Below are 23,939 nucleotides of genomic sequence, written 5' to 3'. Positions count from 1 at the left end.
AACAAAGGGCGCGGGGAGGGATCACCACCAGGGAGAAAGTTGCTCTGGGGAGCAGCGCAGCACGCGCCACGGCCACACAAAGCAAACTCGAGCCCTGCCCTCAGCGACGGGCGAAACGGGCCCCCCGAAAATCGCCGCCGGTGCCCGCGCCGTGCGAATCCCGCTCGGCAGAGGCAGGCCCCCAGGCAGCTCGGGCGAGGACGAGCTCTGTGTCTTTAAAGGAGGCTCCCGGGGACCGCTCCGAGCTGTGGGGTTTTATTTATTTTTTCGGTAAGCCGCCCCCGCCCCTCCGCCCCCGCCAGTGCCCTGCAGGGAAAGCACACAACGTCGCCCTAAATCAACACCGTCCTAATGATCTCGCTCACTTGACCCCCTAGCACGCCAGTGTCAGATGCAAACACGCGTACAATAAACTTCACTCCATCTTTAGCTTCTCGCTGACAGGTTTTGATTCATGGGGTGCTGAAACCCATCTGAGGAAAATTACCTCTATCAAAACGCTGCTATCTCCGCATCTATCAACCCCTGGCAGTGCCCCGGGGCCGTGCTCCGGCGCGCAAATGGGCGCACCAGCATCTGCGGGGAAAGCTGACCTCTCTGGCAGGATGTCAGATTTATTTTCTAACCTTGCTATTTCCAGGCTTGTTCCCTCTGCACGCACGCCACGATAGTTATTTTGTAGTTTGTCTAAAGAAGGGGGGTGGGGGGAGGAGAGGGAGAAAGCTGGTACGGAGGGACTCCAAGGCCCGAAGCTAAAACCTCTCCTGAGGTCTGGGAGCGTCGCGAGCTGCTGGCGTGGTGCTGCCTGCAGCCCCGAGGCTTTCCTTTGGGTCCTGGGCTCCATCCGCAGGAGCAGCTCAAAGAGAGCGGGGCCACGAGGCGAGGAAGAGGGGCCGTGAGGCGAGGAAGAGGGGCCATGAAGTGAGGAAGAGGGGCCACGAAGTGAGGAAGAGGGGCCGCGAGGCGAGGAAGAGGGGCCACGAAGTGAGGAAGCGGGGCCACGAGACGAGGAAGAGGGGCCACGAAGCGAGGAAGAGGGGCCACGAAGTGAAGAAGAGGGGCCACGAGGCGAGGAAGAGGGGCCACGAAGTGAGGAACAGGGGCCACGAAGTGAGGAACAGGGGCCATGAAGTGAGGAAGAGGGGCCACAAAGTGAGGAAACGGGGCCGCGAGGCGAGGAAGCGGGCCTCGGCGCTGCTCCAAGGACCTCGGGCTTGCAGCAGTCGTTTGGTGAAGCGAGGTGAGCCGAGAAGCCCCTGGTGAGCCCATGAAAGGTCCCAGGGGGCAGCCGGGACTGCACAGCTCCAGCCAGCACCGATCGCACCCGGCCGTAGGCGCTCCGATCGCTTGTTCCCAAGAGCTGGAAGGATCCATTTAAACACTGGGCCCATTTAAACACCGGCCCGTTCCCTCTCTCCTGGGAGAAGGCAGAAGTGCCGTGGCTGGGGCTGGAAGAGTTAATGCCAAAAGGCATTAATTCATGGTTTCCATGGTGCGCGGAGCAGCTCTGGCACTCACCGCTGCCCTGCGAGCGGAACAGATCCGCGCTCGGGGCAGGGAGAGCACAGCTGGTTACCTTTTACAACGGCACAAGCTCCCCGCGAGGCCGAGCGCTCAGATCTCCTCTGACAGCGAGCCTCCCGGCCTCCTCTGCCTCCCGGGCTCAGCACGCCGCCAGCAACGCCCCGGCGTGGAGGTGGCGCGGCAGCGGCGCTCCGCTGGGATGTTCTGCTCGAAGTCACCTCCAGGACCCAAACGCTTCCCCAGGGGAAAGCCCCGCCGCCCGCCTCGTTCTTAGCGGGCAGGCCAAGGCCGATCCCAGAGCAATTAAAAGCTTCTCGTTGCCTTTCGTGTTCAGGGCAAGCAGCGGGAGCGCTGCCCTCGGCCCGCAGCACACACGGGGCGCTAAGAAATGATTCCCCAGGAGCATCTCCGGTCTCCGCATCGCACGAGCTGCTGCAGGGCACGAGGCCAGCGAGGCCCCTCCATCTCTCAGCACGTCCTTCTCTCCTCCTTCTCTGCAGGGCCAGGGCAGTGATCGTCCCCCTGTACTCGGCTCTGGGGAGGCCGCACCTCGAGTACTGCGTTCAGTTTTGGGCCCCTCGCTACAAGAAGGACGTGGAGGTGCTCGAGCGAGTCCAGAGAAGGGCTACGAAGCTGGTGAGGGGTCTGGAGAACGAGGAGCGGCTGAGGGAGCTGGGGGTGTTCAGCCTGGGGAAGAGGAGGCTCAGGGGTGACCTTATTGCACTCTACGGGTACCTGAAGGGAGGCTGTAGCGAGGTGGGGGTTGGTCTGTTCTCCCACGTGCCTGGGGACAGGACGAGGGGGAATGGGCTAAAGTTGCGCCAGGGGAGGTTTAGGTTGGATGTTAGGAAGAGCTTCTGTACTGAACGGGGTGTGAGGCACTGGAACAGGCTGCCCAGGGAAGTGGTTGAGTCCCCATCCCTGGAGGTCTTTAAAAGACATTTGGATGTAGAGCTCAGGGATATGGTTTGGTGGAGGACTTGTTAGTGTCAGGTCAGAGGTTGGACTGGGTGATCTTGGAGGTCTCTTCCAACCTAGACGATTCTGTGGTTCTGTGATTCTCCGCGCTCGCAGCACCCAGGCTCAGGCACGCAGATTACGCAGCAGCTGCTCCACGCGTGCGCTGTGAAACGAGGCTCTGGGATAGCGCCAGGCTCACCGCGAGCACCTGGCCAGGGGAAAAATGAAGAAGAACAGGCAGGAAGCAGCGGGAAGGGGAGCGACGCAGCAGAGATGCTCCATGTGCCCCACGGCGTGACCACGGCTCGCCACCAGCCACGTACCGCATAAGGCGACCACCTCCGAGGGGGCACGGGGTGGCTTCTTCGGTCGGATCAGCCAGGCTGCTGCGAAATCTGCCCCCGGGCCGAGCTTCACGCTGCGCAGTCGGAGCGCTGCTCTCCCGGCAGATTAGAGCGGCCCCAGGAGAAAAGCGTCCTGGATTTGCAGATGAACCCCACGGCGTCCTCATCACAAATGCGGAGAGAGACACGAGCCTGCTCCGTAATCACGCCCTCGGTGTTTTCGTCCTCAGAGAAAGGAAGGGTGCGTGCCCACATGTGTGTAAGCCGGGCCCTTCTGGTCACTCTCCTGTATCTCGCTGCAGCATGACGGATGGCAGGATGAAAAGCAGAGCCCCGAGGCTTTCAGGCGATGGTAGATTAATGATGACATGGCCTTGACCTCCAAAAGGTAAAGGTTATGAAACACTCAAGGGTAACTGAGCTTCCAATTTCATACCCAGAGGGTGAATGACAGCAACTGATGGTTTTATTCTCAGAAACACTCCAATCCTAGGACGCACAGCTGTCACCCACCACCTTTTTGAAATTCATCTCAACGTATTTACTCCTCCTGTTCCTTTCTCCGTGCAGCCTCTAGCCGAGCGCTCCCAAGTCCTTCTGGAGCCTACATCAGCCGGAGGCACGAGGCAACGGGGAAGGCAGAGCCTGTACAGAAGTCCTCCACGTGCGGTCGGCGGCCCGTCCCACCTGGACCTGCGAAACTGCCTCTCACGGGGGCCAGGGTTTGGGGCTCGCCGCAGCGGGACACGCGCTGAGACCAGCACGGACACTCGCAGCCCCTCTCCAAAACAACAGCAGCACGAGGACTCCACGCAGCTCCAACATCCGATACCAGCTCTTGTCCGAGTCCCTTACACGTGTTAGAGAGACCTGTGGTGCCGCCAGCACGAAGGGATGATTTCTAAAAGTGGCAACTTGTTCAAAATTACGCCACTTACGCGGATCCAAGGGCCTCGATGCATGCCAGGAACGCTAAGCACAGCTTCATCTGCAAGGAAAACAGTTTCAAACCCTCGGTGCCCGAAGCACAACTCGGAAGCATCCCATTGACCACCTTACAGCGAGCCAAGGGCGACTGCAAGTTCCTCCTCCAAGCGCGGGAGCGTCCGGCGTAGCTGCTTCCCGGTGGCCTCGGATGATTCGAACGTTTGCTGCTGCCTTTTCCGGACCCAGGTGACAGAACGAGCCCACCAAGTCACCTAACGTTAAGGTAAAGCTCCATCTTCGGGCTTACCTCGCCTGTAAAAAGCTTTCTGCATCTGCCTGGGACGGATGTGGCGCAAGAAGGAGCTGAAATCTGAGGTCTTCATTAACAGGAGAGGGAAAAATTAAAGGGCAGCGGTTGTTTGGAGAGCTGCGCCCAGCTCTGTACACCGGAGAGGTCCTCGTTTACTCACTCACACTAACGAATCTCGAGCGATAGCGGATCGGTGGCGGGCTTCCTTACGGCACGACCCGGCTTCTCAGCAGCTTTTTTCAGCTTTACCCAAGCTGAGGGCAACAAGCGGCCGCAGGGCTTGCTCCTGGCCCCTTCTTCCACCGCCCGGCTCACACAGCAGGCTGGGAAGGCAGAAAACGAAGCGGTTTTCTGTACCTCCTGTTGAACAGCCGGCAGTTCTGAGGTTTTCCTGTGTCAGGACACCGCGGCTTTCACAGTTCGAAGTTTATGCTCGCCCCAAACGGGATCAGCGGGGGAGGAAGACAAAAAGTCACAGACAAGTGCTAAGAGTACACCTGCAGCTCTCCCAGCGCGTCAGCGCCGGAGTTGAAAAGCATTCTTCGAGTTAAGACGTCAGAGATGAAACAAACATGTCAGGAATGCCACATGGCAAAGTGAAGGAGACACACTTCAGGTGCGCCACAAGGCAAAAGGCCTCGGAAGGGGCTTTTCATCTCTTTGCACCCGCTGAACAGCACCTTAGATATCGTGAGGCATTTGCAGGGGCTCTTCCGTCCTGAGGTTCCCTCGCCCCAGCACGGGAAGGCTTTTCCACGGCGCCAGGTTTAGGAGCCTTACACCTGGCTCTGAGAGCAGCGGCCGGACGGGGTAAAAGCTGCCTGGCACCCCAGAAGAGTTTCTCCCCCCCGAAGAGTCCAGCTGTTATTAAAAAGGAGCAATCGGGCGATGACTGAACACGATTTGAATTGCACATTAGCCCCCGATTTAAAAAAAGAAAAAAAAAATCCATTCCATTCAAACCCAACGAGCGCAACGACGGCAACACCCCGCAGCAGCGTTAACCCTTCCCTGCAAGCAGGGGCTCGAGCCCACGCGCCCCGGCGGGGCCCCGCCGAGCACGCCACGACCCACCAGGCAGCCGAGAAGCGTGCGGTCGTGGCTAGGCGCTCACCGCGTCCGGCTTTACAAGGCAGACGAAGGAGGGGAAATTCCAGAGAGGTCGGGGAAGCCGCGCGCGCTCGGTGCCCGTGTGGCGCAGTCCGAGGGCAGTCCGAGGGCTGGCGGCGCACGCTCCTGCTCCCGGGGATCCTGCTGAGCGCTGCCTGGTTTGGAGTCGGAGGCGATTTTATCTCCAGGCGTCGCGCACACGCTCCAGGGGCTGGGAAGGCAGGTGAGCGCTTGCCGCTCCTCGCCCCGAGGGGAGAAGATTTTTTGGTTAACAAGCGGGATCCAGGTTTGGAGAGAGACCGAAGAGCTTCCTCCTGCTACCCGGAGGCTCCCAACACACCTGCGGTGACTTTGTGTCCCGCAGGCACGCCGAGGTGCTGCGGGAGGATGTGCGCAGGGCATCCCCGTGGTGGGCAGCCGAGGCAGGGACGAGCGGCACGGCCCCGCTTCCCCAGAGCGCAGGTGAGGTGAGGACAAAATGCTGCGGAGGCGCGCGGCCCCGCTGAGAGTTTTGGGCAGCAAGATCCCTACAGAAAGATCCAAAAGCAGCCAAAGCCCCCGACAGGGCCACCTCCCCCGGCGGCGGCCAAGATCCACGGCAAAGAAACAGATCTTTGGGGAAAACCAAGAAAAGGAAGCGCGCCGGCTGCCAGCCTCCATCCAGCACGGGGCAGCACCTCCCGGAGCCACCCTGCGAGGATGCTCGTCCCTTCCCTGCGCTACGACGTCTTCAGGCTTCTCGCAGCCAGAGGAGATAAAAGGCGGTGGCTAAAGGCACTCGGAAAGTACCTCACGTTTGATCTTTTACGGTCACTTAATTTGGTTTCTCCGTTGCTGCCAGAAGCTTGAGGTTCTAGCAGATCTCGAGGGGCAATCCGCTGAAAGCGCTGCCGCTCCGCAAATATTTGACTCCCGCCGCTCCCTCGCAGCTGTTCCTTCTGCCCAGGTATTCCCCCAGAGCTCCAGCCCGCAACCGGCTGCGCTCCAAAAAGGGGACGGGGCCCAGCCCAGCGAGGCTCCTGCTCTCCTTCCCCTGCCAGGCCTCGCGCGCCAACACTCCCCTTTGCTTCTGGGCCTTCTGAACGAGAACGGCCAGAGCACGGGAAGAGGCGTACGAGCCCCTAAAGCACCTGCGGAATTGAAGCGTTCCACCCCAAGCGTTATTACAGATCTGTTTTTCTTTTTAAAAAAGCTTCTTTTGGCCCTGCGGGACGAGCTGGAGGGCCAAAGACCGTGGACCACTGGTGCCGAGCAGGACGCCGCTGGTGCTGCTACAAGAGGAAGCTCCGCGCCCCCGCCGAGAGCCACGGCACCACCGCAGGGCCCAGCGGTGGTGAAAGAGCTTAGTTAACCTTCCAGGAGCAGAAGGAGCTGCTCGAGTTATCTCAGTGAAATGGATTCGATGCAGAGGAGGGGATCCTCAGCAGAGCTTCCCGGGGTTTAATTCAGCGGGAGACATTCCTCACGGTCCCCTTCGCACCCTCGGCGCGCACACAGCGCGCACGCGCTCCCCCGCGCGTTTCACAGCTTTTTTTTATTATTACTTTTAAGCTGGTTTTACTTTTGTCCTCGGCAGCGGAGAGGGGTTAAGGGGAAACCTGACTGTGTCTCCCTCGCTGCGATTCGAATGGGTTGCGTAGGGCCGGAGCGGGAGCCGGCTCTGCCATTCTTCCCCGGCTGCTCCTCCAAATTCCTGCAGCCAAATGGTTCAAGAGCCGCTGAATGGCACACATAATGACATCATTGATTGAACCATAATAGAAGGGAAAAGGGGGGGTGGGGAAAAGATGTATTTGTGTTACAGACAAAAGCTAAGTTCTGTTTCACAGCAGGGACCAATGAAGAACCAGATGACTGGACAGAGTGAGGTCAGAGAGTCCCCCCCAGCATTGTCTTCCCTTTGAGCGAGCCCTTCGCCACTCCCTGAAGGTTTGTTAGGGACGCAAATCCTTTTCAAACGGCACCGGGGATAAATACCAGATCAGGAGTCCTGCTGACCTCTCGCAGCTCTCTCGTCATTTATTTTTAAAATGACATCGTGTGTGTAAGTGCGCGTAAAGGGCTGGGGTGGGGGGGAGCGCTTCGAAAGGGGCGATCGTAAACACCGAATCACGGCGAAGCTGGAGCCTGGCAGAGGCGGCAGCGGGCGGGCCGGGGGCTCCCCGCGTGCTGCAGGCGCTGGGTTGGGCGTTTCACAAGGGCCTGCCCTCCGTCGGGACCGGGCCGCTTGAGCAACGCCCGCGCTGCGCCCGCAGCCGTCCCCGGGGCACGGAGGGGAGCGCAGAGGGCGGCCAGCTGCCAAGGTTGCGCTGGAAGCAACGCGCGGGGCTGCTTCGGGTGCTGGTTTCGAGCCCTGCCTAGGCTCAGGCTAAAAATACCCCAGGGTTTGTAGCGAGCAGCAGGAAGGTAACGAAACCGCAGAGCTACGAGCTGCAGGAGGGCGCCCGATGCTCTCAGGCCCAGACACAAAAGTTTCCGGCACAAAGAGGAAAGAACGAAAGCGCACGGACCCTGCACCGAACCGGGAGCCCGTAGGAGCCGGGGGAAGGCTCCGGGGGGGTTCTGCACAGCACCTCCCGCGGCTCCCTCCTGCGAGGGGCCTCGAAGGCTTCGTGTCGCACGTGCCTTGAGAGCGGCCCCCGGGGCGCTGCCCACACCTCTGCCTGCTGTAGTTATCCGCGGGGAAAGCGAGAGCGAACGCGCCGGCGGAGTGAAGGTCAGCCGTCCATGCAGCGCTGCCCTCGCCTTGCAAAGCCTCCGCTGAACAAAAGGTGGGAGGTCAAGAATTAAAGTTCCTGGCAGGGAAGGAACGGAACCCAGAGCAGGGCAAGGAGGGAGAAGGGGAAGAGCCCGACGCGCACGAGAGCCGTGCCGCTGCCCAGGCACAGAGGAAGCTGGAGGCAAGACCCGCAAGATGAGGCGGGCTCTGGGCTGCCGGGCTGAACGCGGAGCCTCCCTGCAGGCTTCCAGGGACGTGGCCAGAAGGCAGCAGCGTCTCTGCTGGAGCTGCCCGGGGCGGCAGAGCTCTGCATTCCTGCGCCGTTCTGTGCCTGCAGGCACGCGGCCAACCCGCCACGGTCAAGCTGCCACCTGGGAAGGGTGGCTGCCCGTTTGCTGCAACGCTCCCGAGGCTCCTCGTACTTCGTGCGGCACGACGGAGCTTTGCACCTCGTGAACCCCACTGCTTCCTGCGAGCTTGACTCAGTCCCAACCACGGGAACGGAGTAAAACCTTCAGAAGAGGGAGAGGCATTACGCCACTAAAGCAGCCGGCGACCGTGGAGGCAGGAGACTTGGGTTTATCTCCAGCTTTTAAGATTTGCCTTGCTCAGAAGGGATGACAACCCCTTAGAAGTCAGCCCAGTCCAGTAACTGTGCTCCAAGTTCACCTTCATCCTCCTGCGTGGGAATCAAACCGGCCTGCAGCAGCCAGCCAGCGGCTGTGAGCCTCAGCACCCACATCTGCCAGCTCCAAAGCCCTCCGGGACGTTTCCACAAGCTGGCAAGAGGAAAGAAAAGCAGAGCCCAAGGCAAGGAGGCCACCCTGAGAGCAACCAGGGTGAGAGACAGCTGCCGTGGTGGGTGGCCACGCGCGTTCTCGGCGATGAAGGGAAGGAGCAGTGGGACAGCAGAGCCTTTGAAGGCACCGGGCATCTTCCAACGCAGACCGCGTGCGGACGCTGACGACCGACAGCCTGCCAAACGTTCCGTGAAAGCAGCTGACACGCAAAGGCCATTTCTCCAGAAAAACACCTCTGAGCATCTTCTCTGCTTGGCTGAGTTGCTAAGCTCTTGTTCTCCCTGCTGCGTGCATGACGAAGGGGCCGTTTCTCCACGCGCAGCGCCGGGAGCTGTTCGGGTCCGTGGCACGCACGGCTGGGTGACCTTTAAGGTCCCTTCCAGCCCAAACCGTCCTCCGATTCCACGACCTCTAGCTCGTTGGGATTGCAGTGAGATTCCTCCTTCCAGCAACAAACCCGGATGGTTTTCCTCCCCTGCGTACAGTCCGGAGTTCTCGAGGGTCTGCGAGGGAAAAGGCTGGCTGGAGAGAAGTCCCCGTCTGCCTTCTAGGAAAGCCGATCCCTTCGCTCCCTTGCGCAATCCCATCCCACGCCAGCGGGACCACAAGGGATCAGGGCTGGAAGCCGCAGCCCCGGCCCTCAGCCCAGAGGGGATTATTGCACCGCCCTTGGCCACGGCGCGTCGGGCCAGCGAAGACCACCGCCGAGCCCCTCCTGGGGAAACGGTTGCTTTGTCTTGAGTAAAAAAAAAAAAACACAAAAGCAACAAAATATAGGCCTGCAAAAACTTGACGTTCGCCTTGTGACCTCAGAAGTTATTTTCCACGGGGTTACAGCCCTGTGAAGGTTGGGCTGAAGGTTTTCAAGCGCACCAACAAGTCCCGGGCTCACGTTGGCCCTGCTGAGCCTTCCCTCCCCACATCCCGGATGGCTCCAGCGCTGAGCCCGGCGGTGGGCTCGCTCCTGGCAGCCGGCCCGCGCGGCGCAGCCCACCGCCCCCCTGCTGCTCCCCCAGCCCCCTTCCCACCTGCGCCTTCGCCCCCCAGAAGGTGACAGCCACGCGGACGAGGGCCGGGATTAGGAAAACAACAACTCTGAGCCCAGCGTGCTGCCCGGGAGGGCTGCCTGGGCGCGGAACTGTTAAAAACCACGCAAAGCCCACCCGTGACGCAAGGGGAGCGCTCAACACCCCCCCCCCCAGAGCAGGCGGCAGCGGTGAAGCTCCCTCCTGGGCGACCCCAGAGGGGGCAGGGGCCGGGCTCGCAGCACCCTTGTGCTGAAACGCCCGTGCCTGCCAGCGCTATTCTTCACCTTGTCACTTCCCATTATCTTAAACCAACGGGGCTGCATTCAGCCGCTCGCCTCGGAAAACAGCGACGGCGCTTCGCAGGGGCCGGGGGAAGGAGCGGCGCGCGGAGCGGGCGGCGGGGACGGCCACACGCGGGGAGCGCGCGTGCGCAGAGCGGGCGGGGGTCCTGCCCCGGCCCTCCGGAGGCTGCAGAGGAACACAAGCTCCTCGAGGATTTCCGTAAAGCCTTACGGGGAGCAGCCGGGAGCTCCCCAGCAGTTACCTGGGGGAGCATCAAGGCCGGCATGCCCCCACACGGCTCTCTCCCTCCTCGAGCCCGAGGCTTACCTTCCAACACACAGTTACCTAGCTGCCGTCACGTTTGTTTAGCGGGGAGAGGCACCAAACACCTCAGCCTCCTCGGGGCTGCCTGCTGATAAATCCGCCGTAAGCATTCCTGCGATTAGCAGGGGCTAACAGCTTTCTGGATACTCTCCCCAGGGAACGCCGTCCCGTCAGCTTCGACACCGCCTGCTGGCACGTGATTTTGTACCGGGACCGTTCCGACTTTGCTGCTACGCATTCTTTTATCCTGGCCTACTTTCTGCTTCCTGTAGGACTGCTGAGAAGTTTCTGTGACACGCAAAAACCCCACACGTGAGGTGTTTCAGAGGGCTCCGCTCTCAGTTCGCTCTTTAAACCAGGACTATTTTTAATCTTCCCCCTCCGTAACCCCCAGCCGCCTTGGTTACCACGAGTCCAACTCAGAGGGAGATTGAAAATCCTTTAAAAATGACCTAAGGCAGCTTTTTTAAATACCTGCAAATATTAAGGCTTAAAAAACGTCACGGGAATTTCAGGGCACGTAAAAGCGCCCCCGAACGTGGCTCTGGGATTGTGCCCGGAGCACTCCCGGGCGCAGCGCGGTTGCAGCACACCAGCTCCTCTGTAGCTGGCAGGCTGTGCTGCCACGCGTCGCGGTGATGCTATCGCAGAGAAAAACATCTTAAAATTGCACGTGTAAAGAAGTGCCAAGGGCTGCATAAACCCATCCCAACAGCAGGGCTTGTACCGGGGTCCTGAGGGGGGAGGATGTGGGGGCAACGTCCAGACGAAGCGATCGATGTCTCAGGACGAGTCCTCCTCGGGCACCGAGGGCCCGCAGCACGCCCAAGATGCTTTTCTGGGCCATCTTTTATACGTGTCCTAATCACCTTGCAGAAGGTAAGGGGGAAAGAGGAATTAAAACGAAGACCACAAAGAGAAGGGCCTGGGTCACAACCCGGAGGAGGCGGCGCTGCTCCGCTCCCTGCCCCGGCAGAGGCTGCGCGGGAAGCAGAGAGGAGAGCCACGGAGACAGGGAGGTGAGGACAGGCAGAAGCAGGGAGGAAAAAGATCACGCAGGGGCAGGGGCACGTGCCCCTGCAGGCAGAGCGGGAGCTCTCTCTGCAGAGAGACAGCAAGACTCGGTCCTCGAGCACTAACCGGCCACGTACGCCAGCCGAGCTTGTCAAAAAACACAGGCACGCGCCGCCACGTACGGCGCATCTGTCCCTGGAGGTAGCTGGGAACAATCCCCTCCCACCAGTCCCTTTTCCCCGTCCTCCTCGCCAACATCAGCACTTCTCCCCGCCGCCGCTCTTTGCCTCCTTGGTGGTTAATAGCTTCTCATCCGGGGCTGGCAGGGGGTGCTTGGGAAGACTGCGGGCAGAAAAATTATCCAGGAAAAGGATCCCTCCTCGGCACGTTACGAGAAGCTTGCTGGAAGCCAAACAATTAAGGCAATTGTTTTCCCTCTCTCATTTAGATATTTTGTATACACACAAACTTTCTGCCGGTCGACTGCCCCCTGCCCTGCTCCAGCACCACACCAACGTCACGCGGTCAGCCTGCCAGCTCTCTCCGGCTGATCTCGGGCAGCGAGCGCAGCGGTTCTCAGCTGCCACACGTAAAACAAGCTCTCATTAACGAGAATTAAGGCAGCACTCGTCCAGAACCCTGACCGACAGACGCGTTAAAACATTCACTCCTCCGAGCCACGGGTCAGCACCTTTCGATCCGGGGGATACCTCAGCACGGGGTCCTGCTGCTGCTGCTGCTCAGGACCCCAACTGTCCCTGCTGCTCTCGCGCCACGTCTCGGGGCTCGGGGCCCAGCCGTAAAATGGAAGACCTACAGCTGGGCGCGGAGAAGCGATCGGAGGCGACACGCGGCTCGGGAGGCACACAGAGAAAACTCCCCCCACGGCCGCTCCTGAACCAGCCCGCCCGAAAAGTCACCAGACTGCTGGGAAAAACGGGCAATTCCCCCAGAATCGTGGGAGAATCGGGCGAATCCCCCGCGATGACGGGAACTCCGTGAGCACTCGTCCCCTCGGGGCAGGAGATCCGCGGGCACGGAGCCTTTGTCTCCCCCGTAGTCGGGGACCTGCATCGGGGCTCCTGACCGTGGCGCAGCCGCCTCACCTCTCTGCCCGCAGCCTCTACCGGAGGAGGGTTAATCAGCTAATTGTCTGCGAGGCACTCGGAGACCTCCGCCTTAAAGGGGAGATATAAAAGCCAATTATTTTGGTCATCTGCTCAGATCGGGAAAGGTATTTGGTAACGTCATCCAAAGGTGGCAAACGGAGCTTTTATGTTGCCCCGAGGGCTCTCGCTGTCCATTTGGTGCCAACGCTTCCCCAGCAGGGGACTTAGGAGGCTATTTTATACATAAAGAGCGAGCCTCCCCCTTGGAGAACCGCTTGGGAATCGCGACCGCGACGCAGGCAGCTCCCTCTGCAGCACCAAAGCCTGCATATAAAACACGCAGCTCAACACCCTTCCCCCGGGGAGCGGCGACTCGGAGCCTTCCAGGGAGCAGCTGCCACAGGGAGGGAGCATCGACAAGCGCGGGGGGTTAAGTACAACTCACAGGAGTCAAGGGATGGTAGCGTTAGGTCAGAACAGGAGGCCTCGGAGGGGAGGGTTGGCGCTACGGGGAGATAAACGCTTGCTTGATTTATTTTAAAAATTAATTTGATGGCCTCGTGCTGCCTTGAGACAAATGAGCACCTGCCCCCGCGGCTCGAGCAGGGCCAGCCTTTCCGTCCTGCCTGCTCTCCTCTCGGCGGCCTGCTTTTCCCTTCAGGCAGGGAGGAAGAGGATTTTCAACTTGAGAGATTTCCACGCTAGAGGGCTAACGGAGGGGGAAGGGGGGGGTTCAAAGCTACAGATGAGTTCACAGCCACTAACGCAGCTCTGTATTTGCTCCCTGCTCACAGCAGGTCTGAAATCCCCCTTAGCTACGATTCCCCCCCCTCCACGTCCCTACCCCTCCCCGAAGCAATTTGAATAGGAAATGAAGTGTGGCTCCGTGGAGACAATGCTTTATTGTAAAGTTTTTGCTGCGACGCACGGCATAAAAAACCTGCCAAGACACATGTAAACATTCGCAACCGCCAGGCTCCTCCGTAATGAAAAGCTATAAAGAACACCCAGGTGGGAAGCACAATGCTACCAGCTAATTAAAGTAACCAATAATATTCCTCCCAGGAATGCGGGAGTGTGTTCCGCTCAGTGGGAGAAGCCACTTCTAAGCCCATGAACTCGGCTTCCTGGTGGAGCAAACGCACACACACAAAAAAAAGACACAGCGCGGCGAGGCGGGCGCTGCTCCGCGGAGCGCGGGGCACACAAAAAGCCGGGGCAGCCCCGGGGGCTGGAGCCGAGCTGCCGCGGGCTCAGGACCGCAGGCGAAGCGTTCTGCGGGCCTCCCATCCGCACAACGAGGCGCAGTTCGTTAGCGCGCAGCGGCTCGCCGGCGAGCTCCGACCTGGCGGTTTGGGATTTTTGGCGTGCGGAGGGGGCCACGGGGCAGCCCCGGGGGACCCGGCTCCTTCCCCAAGCCCCACGAAGCTGCAGCCGCACAACCCCGCTGCGGGAAGGCCACAGCCATAAAGGTTGACAAGGCGTATATCCCTCCTGAAAAATGGGAGCCCCGTGTGACAGGGTTAATGATGTTTGAGCAGCCTCTCACCCTCAGCTCCACATATCCCGGCTTTAATGCGCTGGCCTCCTTCCCCCACCCCCAAAGGGACAGGAGAGGGAAGGGGGGGGGGGGGGGCGGGAAACAGCGACCTCCAATGCCAGATATTTTCTACATCAGTGAATTCCCAGGGCCGGTAGAATAAAGCAGAACGCTCAGCCACGGAGAAGCAGGCAGCAAAAAAGGTCAAACCCGTCCCCCCGAGGAGGAGAGGGGCTTATTTCGCGGGGCTGGGGGGAAGACAAACCTCCCCTCGCTCTTACCCTTTGCAGCTGGAGAGGAGAGGTCTCCATGCCAACATCAGGCAGCTGTTACAGCCGGACGACCCTTTCCCACTCCCCGCTATTTCTGAGCACCGCTGCGGCACGAGGTTCATCAAAGCCCAGGGGAGGAGAAGGCCATTTGCAACCGGGAAGCGTCGCGGGATGCTGCGCTGCTTTCGGAGCACGCCTTCAGCCTTTCCCCGCCTCGCCCGAACACCCTCAGCTTCTCCCCACCTCGCCGCAGAACCCGTGCAGGCAGGGGATTTCCACGCCGCTCCCCGCACGCGTCCACCCCAAAGCCACCCCTGGAGGCAAGGTGCTGCTCCAGCTCCTGCCCTGCCGACAGCTCCGACACGCCGAGGTCGGAGCTGAGCCAGGTGCTACGCACGAGGACCGGAGAGGTCGGCTCAGAAGCCCACGGATATTTCTCCCTGGCAAAATAAATAGCTCGAAGACCAAACTCACCCCCCTCCAAAGCTCATCTCATTTCTACTTCAGTTATTTGCTACCAGGGAGTCGAATGCCCGAAAACACCCGAAAACAAACCAATTTCACGGCCCGCCCAACAGCGTCACTTCCCGTGCCTGAAGACGAACGACCTTCAAACTCAACACCTCTATTCACCCGTCGTAACTTCCTCGAACCCGTATTAAAGACGTCTCACCCAAAACAAGCAGAGGGAAAGGCGAAGGAAGCGACGCTGGCAGAACCCCTCCCCCCCGGGGCCTGGCGCCCGCAGCGCTGCACGAATACGCAGACGTCAAACCTCGAGCAGCACGAGGGCTCTGAGCGGCACCGCGTGCTACGGGCGGGAGCACTGGGCTCCTCTGCAGGTGCAAGGAGTGTCCTGGAGGCCAATGCACCTTACCTTCTTGGAGAGCGAAGAGACATTCAACCCAAATCTCTGAGCCCTTTCCTTTAATTTATCCATGTTTACCTATAAAGACACGGGAAACAATTTACGGTTTAAAATCGCGAGCGCTCGGGTAGCAGCGGCAGCCCCAAGCCGGCCCGGCGGCTCCGAACGCCCAAAGGCCAAGCCCCGGGGTGGCGGCCCCCTCCTGAAGGAGCGGCTGCACCTGGGACTCGCCCCGTGGGAGCCTGGCCAACACAAACAAAAATTCAACGGCCTCTCGGGCGGACTTGCCCGTCCTCCTGAAAATTATCACTGCTCTCTGGCTGCCGCAGGTTTAAGAAATCCTTGCTGCAGCCTCGTCCTTCCCAAACGGTGAAGTCACGTCTGACCAGGTCCTGTGACCAAGCAGCTTGCCAGCGGAGCACCCGGCCTCGCTGGAATTTCCCAGAGCAAGAGCCGCCCTTCCAGCACTCGGCCCTTGCACAACAGCCGGGCACGGGCTTCCAGGGAGGAATCTACAGCGTGGAGCTCTGCAGAGGAAGCCCCGCTGCTGTCCCGCCCCTCAGACGTTCATGCAAAGTCCTGAACGTCCCTGGCACAAGAGAAACCCGGAGTTCTGCCTCGGGCCAGAGCCGTGGCTTAACGCTGCTCCCCTCATCCGTAGCCCAGCACGAAGCCAGCTGCGCCGCGCGACCAGAGCTCTCAGCCACGCGCACGGCGGCGCCTCCGACTTCGGCCTGCAAAGGAGGCAGGCAAAGCAGCCCTGGGCACCCGAAAGGGGGTAATTTACTGCGGGTCGCTCGTGATTTCCAGTCCCGAAGCGGGATTCAAGCAATTCAAAGTCAAACCATGAAAACGAGGCATAGGGAAAGAACGGAGTATCCACCCACGTTCCCTCTGGCATTCCGTTCACGATCAGCTCAGCCGAGAGCATCGTCACAGGAGGCAGCCGAACCCTGCGAAGGGAGGGGAACCCACCCGAGGCAGCGCAGGCGTACCATCCAGGAGGGCCTCCCCGCTGCCCCTCGCTCCGTGCTGTTCCCGGAGCGTTTTGGTGGGTTACTCTGCACAAACCACACCCCACGTGAGGAGCCCGAGCAGCGGTAACTCGCGAACACGAAGCGTGCCTTACCGTAGGTTTGCTGTCTGCGGAGAGGCCTGAAACGAGGAGGGAAGCAAAAAAAAGAAAACCCAGTTAGAGACCAAACAGCCGGAGCGGCGTCTTTCTTACCCGACGAGAGGCGCGGCGAGGTCAGTGCTGCCCGGCCACGGACTGCTAAGGAATTTCTGTCCCGCTTTTCCCGGCTTTACCTCTGCTCGCTGCAGGACGCCTCACCGAATTCTTTTCGTCCCCGGGTCGGTTTTTCCCACCCACAAGACCGCTGCTGCCCTCGCCTTGCTCAGAGAGCTCTGACCATCGAACCCGGCGCTTTTAAAGAAGCCCAAGGACAGCCGGCACCCCGATCGGGGTCACCACGCCTGGCCGGCGTCCTCCCGGTGGGCTTGGGGGTACGAGACGCTGGCAGATGTCTGACCTGCCACGGAAACTCCGCACGCATCGCGTCCTGAGCCTACAATCCCTGCTCAGAGCTTCTGGGCGCGGGCAGGAAGAGGGACAGAGGGCGAAACAAAGTCTCCACCAGCCTTTTTTTTTTCTTTCCCCCCCCCGGGAATAAATAAATATTTGCAGTAAGGCCCCTCCGTGAGTTAGTTCTGGTTCACCTTCTCACCTTTAGTCGAAACCGGGGCCAAACCAAACCTGCAGGAAGGAAACAGAGATCGTCAGGCTCAGGCACACGCAAGGCAGGCGAGTATCTGACACGTCGAGCCTGAGGTTAGCAAGGCAGGAGTTTTTCCTTCCAATCCTTTTCCCAGGTGTAATTCAGGCCAACAGGTTTATGGGCGAGAGCGACTGGGATCCAGTTCCTGTTGCCTCCTGTACCTACTGCAGCAACCCCTGAATTCACCCTGTGAACAGCAACTCCTCTCTTGCTGCAGAAAGACAACTCCAGCGCCCAGAAAACGAGCTGGCTCATCAGCGTTGAGCCATTTTTGCCTTTCGCTGCCCCGTCTCTCCAGCGTAACTTTACGGGGCGCTGGAAATTTCACCGGTACCCAGCACTCCACGGGGAGACGCAGCCCAGTTTGACACGCTGGCTCCTGGCTCACGAGGAGCACGACCTCAACACACGCGTTACAGCGAGGGTCTGCGGACCCTGGAGGAAACGTGTCCGGCTTGTTCAGGCTGGAGGCCAATTCCACCTCCTCCGCTCGGCAGCGGGCAAAGAGCCACGGCCGCACCGCGCCAGCGCAGCTTGCCGCTGCCGGATGCGTCCCGCGAGGTCTCCTCGCGAGCAAAAGGAGAGAGGGCTCCAGGCGTGGACTCACCGAGCTGCACGCGCCGCCTTCTTGCTCTCCAGGCTCACGGGCACGTTGAAGCGTTCGGCCCTCTTCTGCATCCTCTGGGGGGGAGGAGAGGAAAAGGAACCCGGTGAGAAGAGCGAAGATTTGAGGCGTGCGGAAAGAAAGCAGGAAGAGGCACACGGACAAGGCAGCGGATGGGTAACGCGTCCACGTGCCCTGCTGGGCCAGCAGCAAAGGGAAAAGCCTCGTCCTGAGCCTCCAGGTAATGGGAGAGCTGCTGCAGGCACCTCGAGCCACCCGGGAGGCCGTGTGCTTGACCAAAGGAGGCTCTCGAAGTCCTGAACGGGCTCGGTCCAAACAATAAAGGCACCTTTCAGAAGCTACAGCCGGCTGCAAGAGCCAACAGCTCCGCTTCTGGGCTCTGTTTGCGCTGACCTACGAGAAAAAGGGGTTTTATTGCCCCGATACGCAGGGAGCGCTCCCAGGAAAGGAGGCGTGCCAGAGGAGAGCGGGGCCGGGGAGCTGACGGCAGCAGGTGAGCGTTCCGAGGTGCCACGAGGCCGCAGCCAGGCTGAAGGCCGGCGTGCCAGCAGCAGGAGGGAGCGCTCGCCTCGCCCTTGCGAGGAGGAAGAGATGGGGGGGCGTTTGTTTTCAGGGACCTTATTTATCTGGCACGAGCCTTGAGAGACGGCCGCTGCTCACGCGGTTGGCTCAGCCTCGCAAGCAGAGCTTGTCGTTAGCAGAACAACTCGAGGCAAAAATCAGCTCTGTAGGAAGGATTCAGCCCACTGCAGGCCTGGAGCACAGCACGCCGCCCGAGACACGGAGAAGCTCGGAAGCGTCGGAAGCGCAAGCGTTGCGCCAAAAGCATTAAATCCCCTTAAAAGCTTAAGGGAAATATTTAACATTTTATTATTACACAAGGGCCCAAAAATGCGCTTGGTGTTTTAGAGGTTAGAGAAACAGATATTATTTGCCTGGAAACATTGACTTCAGCCGAAAGCACAGCGAGGAGCGCAATAAACGTCGGCATCAAAACAGAAATGTTTAGAGAAGCTGGATTAGGAGCACCCCTCCTAACGGTGTCAGCACCAAAGAACTTTTTACTCGACTGAGAAAGAAAGAAAAATGCGTTAGCGCTCAGCCCCAAACCTATTTCCTTATTCTTTGGGGAACAGCCAAAAGGAAGACTTGAGCAGGCAGCTCCTGGGAGGGCTCTGCGCTCCGGGAAGACCACGCCGCACCGGAGAAAGGCTCCCCCTGCCCCAATACCCTGCCTGGAGCTGCCCCTAAAGGTCCCAGCCGAGGCAGGGAGGCGCCGCAGCTGATGACGTCCCGAATTTCGAGCGGAGCTCACGTTTGCGTTCACTCAGCCTTCCTGGGAATTTGTCTCCCTGCTTTACGGAACCACCACCACCGCTTCTCACGGCCGCGGCACCAACCGTTACCGGCCAGCGGTCTGAATCGCGCGCCCCACGGGAGAACGGTTCCCTTTCACCTCCAAGAAAGGTCCAGAAGGCGATTTTGCTGCAACCCCAAGAAAAAAGTGGTTTTCCTGTGAATAGGTTCCACAGGACTGGGGGAAAAACGACCAGGGCAAGAGGGCAATTTCAGCAGGGCTGCTTAATTGGCGCTGTAAGCGGCTAAGGCCACGGGCAGCCCCAGGGGACGCGGCTCCTTCGGCAACACGTCCAGGTACCACGCTTCCCTGCGTTACTCCTCCAGCTGAGGTCCTAATCCTCCGCTTGCGCCATCGCCACCCTGGTTGCTGTGGCAATGGCCGCGGCCCAAGCAGCAGATTAGGGCTCTGAAGTCGTGGCGAACAGCAGGGAGACGAGAATCGTGTTTTCGTACCCATTTCTCACACGGAGCGTGAGCGAAAAATAAGGGGGGGGGGGCAGGGATTAGAGAACCAGAATCGGAGCCTCGGCGCTCAAAGTTTCGCAAAGTTTTCCCAGAGGGATCGGCAGCTTCTGAGCGTGTTTGCGTTACGTAAGCCCAGCAAACCTAAGCGACAAAGTGAGGGGAGATAAGGAGGGGACGATCCGTTAGCTCACACCAGGGCCTCCCAAACTGATCCTCAAAACTCTGCAGCTTGACGGGGCCGAAGAGATCGGGCCTGCAGCGAGCCCAAGGGGACGGGGACGCGCCACAGCCTGGCCGACCCCGCTGCAGAGCTCTTCATGCTGCCAGGGGCAGGAAGGGAAGTGCTGGGGTAGTAACGGGGGCAGCTGGAGGCGTTACAACCCAAAGCGGGGGACGCTACGGGGCTGAGCCCACCTTTGTCTGCAGGGCAGCGACTCGGCCCGTCCCCAGGCTGGAAATACCGGGGTAGGGTCAGCGGGGGCCGGTGGCAGACACGCGGCAGCCCCCAGCAAGGAAAGAGGCGTTAGGGGACGACTGGGGGAGGCTTTCCGTGAGATCCCATCAGAACGGATCGTGCCGCGGGGTCGCCACCCCGCCAGGTCCATCCGCAGCCAGCGACCGGTCGTTAATGTGAAATCAACCCCCCAAAAAAAGCAGGTTTACAATGGAAACCCCGACACAGCCTCAGCAACGTGCAAAAGAGCCCCTGAACAAGGACGCCGACACCTCAGCGAAGAGGACGGAGCAGCGGAAGGAACCTTACCTCTATCTGCGAGATTTCTGAGGTTATTTTCACCACTTTCTTTTCCGTGTTCCTAGAGGCGTGGGGAAAGAAAGAGATCAGTCAGAAGAGCTCCCACCGGCTGCCCCTCGCGCCTCAGCAGGAGAGGGGCCGGGGTTCTCCTCCCAGCCACCCACCTCGGGCCCCGCCACCACCCCCGAGCAGCTGAGGCTCCGTTCCCAGAGCGCCAGCAGCCGCCAGGCAGCGTCCCCGGAGGGGCGGGCTGACAGCACCAGGCCCACGAAACCTCCGCGTGCGGGGCGCGGGAGGGAGCGCAGACCGCTGAAGGCGCAGCCCCCGGCTCTGCCCCCAGCCTCGGGCGCCCCTGAGCTCCTTTAGCAACGATGGGAAACAAGCCCCAGAAGAGCAGAAGACACACACGAGCCACCCTCAGCCCTCTCACCCGCTCCCCACGCGGGCTTGGAGAAGAATTAATTCTGTTTAAGGTGAGAGGAGCATCCCGCGACTGCGCCGGGAGCTGCAGAAGCTTCTCAAAACCCGGGGGGACATCACAGCAAGGGGCTGCAGACCCGCACCCCCGCGGACAACCCCCCCCTGCGCGTCTTCAGGCTCTTCACAGCAGCACTCGGCTCTCGTTAGAAGCCCAAAGCCCCGACTGCCTGCCCCAAGGAGCTTTATTCCTTTACGGCCCCCGAGCACAAAGGAGCGCTCTGTTCTAGTTCATGGGGCAGCCGCAGGCGGCTCCCCCCCAGGGCAGCGCCCGCATCCCGGCCCGGGCTGCGTTTCACACGCACGCTTCTGAACCAACGCGCAGCCGACAACAGCGGGACCAGGAAAAAGCCCGAACACAAATATCACGGAGGGGGCGTGCTGCGAGGTTTACGCTCCGAAAACAGAGCTCGGGCTCCAGGAGGGAAAACAAAAGAGCAAGAGACAAAGTTCGGAAGTTCCCAGGCTACGTGAAACATCCTCCTCCTCCTCCAAACAGCTCCCATAAAACAGTGGGGCGCAGCCAGCCTCATTAAGGCCTCCCATTTAGAAAAACGCGCTGCTTTTGTTCCAGATTCCTGGACAGGTTTCTCACTTGATGCCCTGAGAGGCAGTAATGGTTTAATGACACTTCCACAGGAAGCAATCCGGCCGGGGCCGGCCGCGCTCCCGGCGCAGCGCTGCGGGCTCAGGACGCCCCCTCCTGCCCGCGCAGCACCGCGGCCCGGGGGGGGGGGGGGGGGCAGCGCCCGGACGCAGCGCTCGGGGTGCGCCACGCGATTACCGGGTGCCGAGGCTCCCCTGCTCGCGGGGACGCCCGCAGGCACGCGAGCTCCGAGCTGCTTTCGGCCCAAACCCGGGCCCCGCCGAGCTCGCGCCACCACCCGCGGCCTCGGAAGCGACGCCAGGAGCGGGTTCCTCCAACGAGCTGCCCTCGCTGCGGGGGCCGCGACCCCTCCGGCCTCGGGGGGGGGGTCTCAGGAGCCTCACAAAGAGCCCGCGAGCGCTTGGAGAAGGCGGAGCACGGCCCCAGGCGCACCCCTGGCGTTACAGCCAGTCCCCACGGGTCCTACGCGGAGAGGATAGTTACACGTCGGGCGCTTTTACGGGAGGCTCTTCCACTTTGACGGGCGGCTCCGCCGGCTTCTGCTCTTCCTCCTGCGAGGGAAGGAGCGGAGAAGAGGTCAGGAGGAGCCCAGCAGCCGGGCAGGAGCGCAGCACGCCGCGGGGAGGCTGGCAGGGCTCTGAACTCTCCGGTCCGACAGGGACGTGCCTGTGTTTCAGCCCCCACACGCCCGAGGGTTTCTGTAACCGTGTCAGAGCAGCTGGGGGGGCGCCGCGCCTCAGCAGAGGCGAGCGCTCAGCTCCTGAGCACGAGCGGCTGCCGTCAGCCCGCGCTGCTCCTCCTGCTGCCGTCTCACGGCTGAGGACGGGAAGGGGCCGCGTGCTCCAAGCCCCCCTTCCTCCTCCCCGGCCGCGTGTAGCTCAGCCCGCGAGGTTTGCAGCACCGAGTTACGCAGAGCGTCACGTACGATCAATGTTACGGAATAAATGTCGCATTCAAACCCTGCCAGGGCTTGAACAACGCTGTTACAGACCCGGGCTTTTATTTTAATACCCCGAAGCCAGCCCCCCACCGCAAGGCCCGGGATTCGCCAGGCTCAGGAAATAATCGGCTCAGCTTGGCGAGCAGAGCCAGCAAAAACCACCGGCACTCCCCAGTTCCCGCTGTCTCGTGCCACTCTCACTTCCCTTCTCCCACCGGGCGTGTTTTGGAACACCGGGGAGAAGCTTCCGTGTGCTGCACGCGTCCTCGAGCATCAAGCCCTCAGCTTTCGGGCTCGCTCCCGCCCGCGTCACGAGCCCGCACGCTCTTCCCAAACCTTCTCGCACGCCCACGCGGCGGCACCGAGCCTTCGGCGTGAGACCCGCTCGGTTTCGACCTCCCAACGAGCTGCAGCAGCGCTTTAAAACGGTGTCGGGCAGCGCTGGGTGCAAGGGGGACTGCGGCGCCGCCCCCTCGTCCCACCGAGCTCCCAGCGGGGCTCGGCACGGCATAACCCAACGTGGCCACGCAGAGGCCGCGCGCCGCCAGGCCAGCCCCAACCATTTACCTCTATTTCCTCTCCCAGAACGTCTTCTTCGTTGGCTTCTTCTTCAGCTGGAGGAGATAAAAGAAACGGGCCAATTAACGAGGGAAATCGCTCCGGGGACAGCCGATCCTCTCCGACAAGGCTGCCCCGAGCGTTTGGCTCCCAGAACGAGCAGGGGAGAGGCAAAGCCACAGCACCGGGCCCAAACGAGGCCTCCTCCCGCACAACGGGCAGAGCCCCGGAGCTCCCTCACCGCTGCCAACCCCGAGCGGCGGCCGCAGCCCGGGGGGGGGCTCAGGGAAGGGGCCCCCGTGCCCGATGGCGGGATGAGGGGGGGGAGGCGGCCGTACCGTGCTCCTCCAGGTAGGCCTGCAGCCGGTTGATCAGATCCTGCTTGTTCCCCTTTGCCTCCAGGCCGCGGGCCAGGCACTCCTGCTTCAGCTCCGCCAGCTGCAACGGGGGAAGGTCCAATTAGCGGCCGTGATTAACGGGGTGGGGAGGGGGAGGGGGGACACGCGATGCGGTGAGCAGAGGATAATAACAAAAAAGGGGGAAAACGGCGCACGAACGAGGCAGGTTTTTAGCAGCCCACACGCTGAGCCCCCCCACCCCCACCCCCCGCCTTTGCTCCACGAACCCGGCTGCCCCCGTTGCTCCCCGGGGCCTGCGGGTGCAGAACGGGCCCAGACGGCCTCAGGGCACCGGGGAGCGACCCCAAACAGCCCGGGGGGAGCGGCACCGGGAGGCGGCGGCGGCGGCTCCCCACACAGCCCCGGGGGCGGCGGGGAAGCAGCTCCGGTGCCTGCGAGCGCGGCCCAGGCCGGGAACCGGGCTCCACTGGGCGCACCCCGAGTCCCCCCCGTGCTCCACCGCCCCCCCCCGGGTCCCCCCGCCCACCCCCGGGCTCCCCCCCGGGGCCCCCCGCATGGCCCGGCGGTGGGAGGCGCTGCCCCGGGCCCGGTCACGACCCAGCGACGGCGGCGGGAGCCTGGGCGCGGCGGCCCCGGCCCCCCCCCCCGGGTCCCCCCGAGCGCAGGCGGGCGGCAGTGGCCCCGTGGAGGCGGCGCGGGCCCCGCCGGTCCCCGCCGGTACCTTCAGCTTGTGGAGCTCCACGGGCTCCGCCGCCATCTTGTCGCCCCCTCAGGCCGCCGCTGCCGCCTCCGGCCCCGCCCCCCGCCGGCAGCCCGCCGCCCAATCACGGCCGCGCTTCCTGGACCGGCGATTTCAAACCGCCGCCCAACACCGGCCCCGCCGATT

The 23,939-nt window shown here is 61.4% G+C and overlaps 2 protein-coding genes and 1 long non-coding RNA gene across 3 annotated transcripts in view; 1 reads left to right on the top strand and 2 right to left on the bottom strand.

The window, feature by feature from the left end:
* LOC118155532 (translation initiation factor IF-2-like) overlaps positions 1-6,073 on the top strand; it is a 13,939-nt gene extending 7,866 nt beyond the window's left edge. Inside the window, exon 4 of the transcript XR_004745906.1 lies at positions 6,061-6,073. The gene's annotated coding sequence lies outside the window, so the exon portion shown is untranslated. The remainder of the gene's footprint in view (positions 1-6,060) is intronic.
* SARNP (SAP domain containing ribonucleoprotein) overlaps positions 1-23,939 on the bottom strand; it is a 27,111-nt gene extending 3,172 nt beyond the window's left edge. Inside the window, exons 1-9 of the mRNA XM_035308855.1 lie at positions 23,775-23,939; positions 23,033-23,132; positions 22,704-22,750; positions 21,680-21,747; positions 20,122-20,173; positions 17,517-17,590; positions 16,859-16,887; positions 16,261-16,286; positions 15,141-15,209 (exon numbers count right to left, since the gene is read on the bottom strand). Of these exons, the coding sequence (XP_035164746.1) occupies positions 15,141-15,209; positions 16,261-16,286; positions 16,859-16,887; positions 17,517-17,590; positions 20,122-20,173; positions 21,680-21,747; positions 22,704-22,750; positions 23,033-23,132; positions 23,775-23,810 (501 nt within the window). The 5' untranslated portion in view covers positions 23,811-23,939. The remainder of the gene's footprint in view (positions 1-15,140; positions 15,210-16,260; positions 16,287-16,858; positions 16,888-17,516; positions 17,591-20,121; positions 20,174-21,679; positions 21,748-22,703; positions 22,751-23,032; positions 23,133-23,774) is intronic.
* LOC118155537 lies at positions 13,335-14,541 on the bottom strand. Its single transcript, XR_004745907.1, has 2 exons — positions 14,273-14,541; positions 13,335-13,578 (listed from the first exon to the last, which is right to left on the bottom strand). It is a non-coding gene; the product is annotated as an uncharacterized LOC118155537 (long non-coding RNA).

This window comes from Oxyura jamaicensis, chromosome 33 (genome assembly GCF_011077185.1).
Source record: "Oxyura jamaicensis isolate SHBP4307 breed ruddy duck chromosome 33, BPBGC_Ojam_1.0, whole genome shotgun sequence".
Lineage (NCBI taxonomy): Eukaryota > Metazoa > Chordata > Aves > Anseriformes > Anatidae > Oxyura > Oxyura jamaicensis.
The sequence above is the reverse complement of the archived record's forward strand: the minus strand, read 5'-3'. Positions and strand labels throughout refer to the sequence as shown.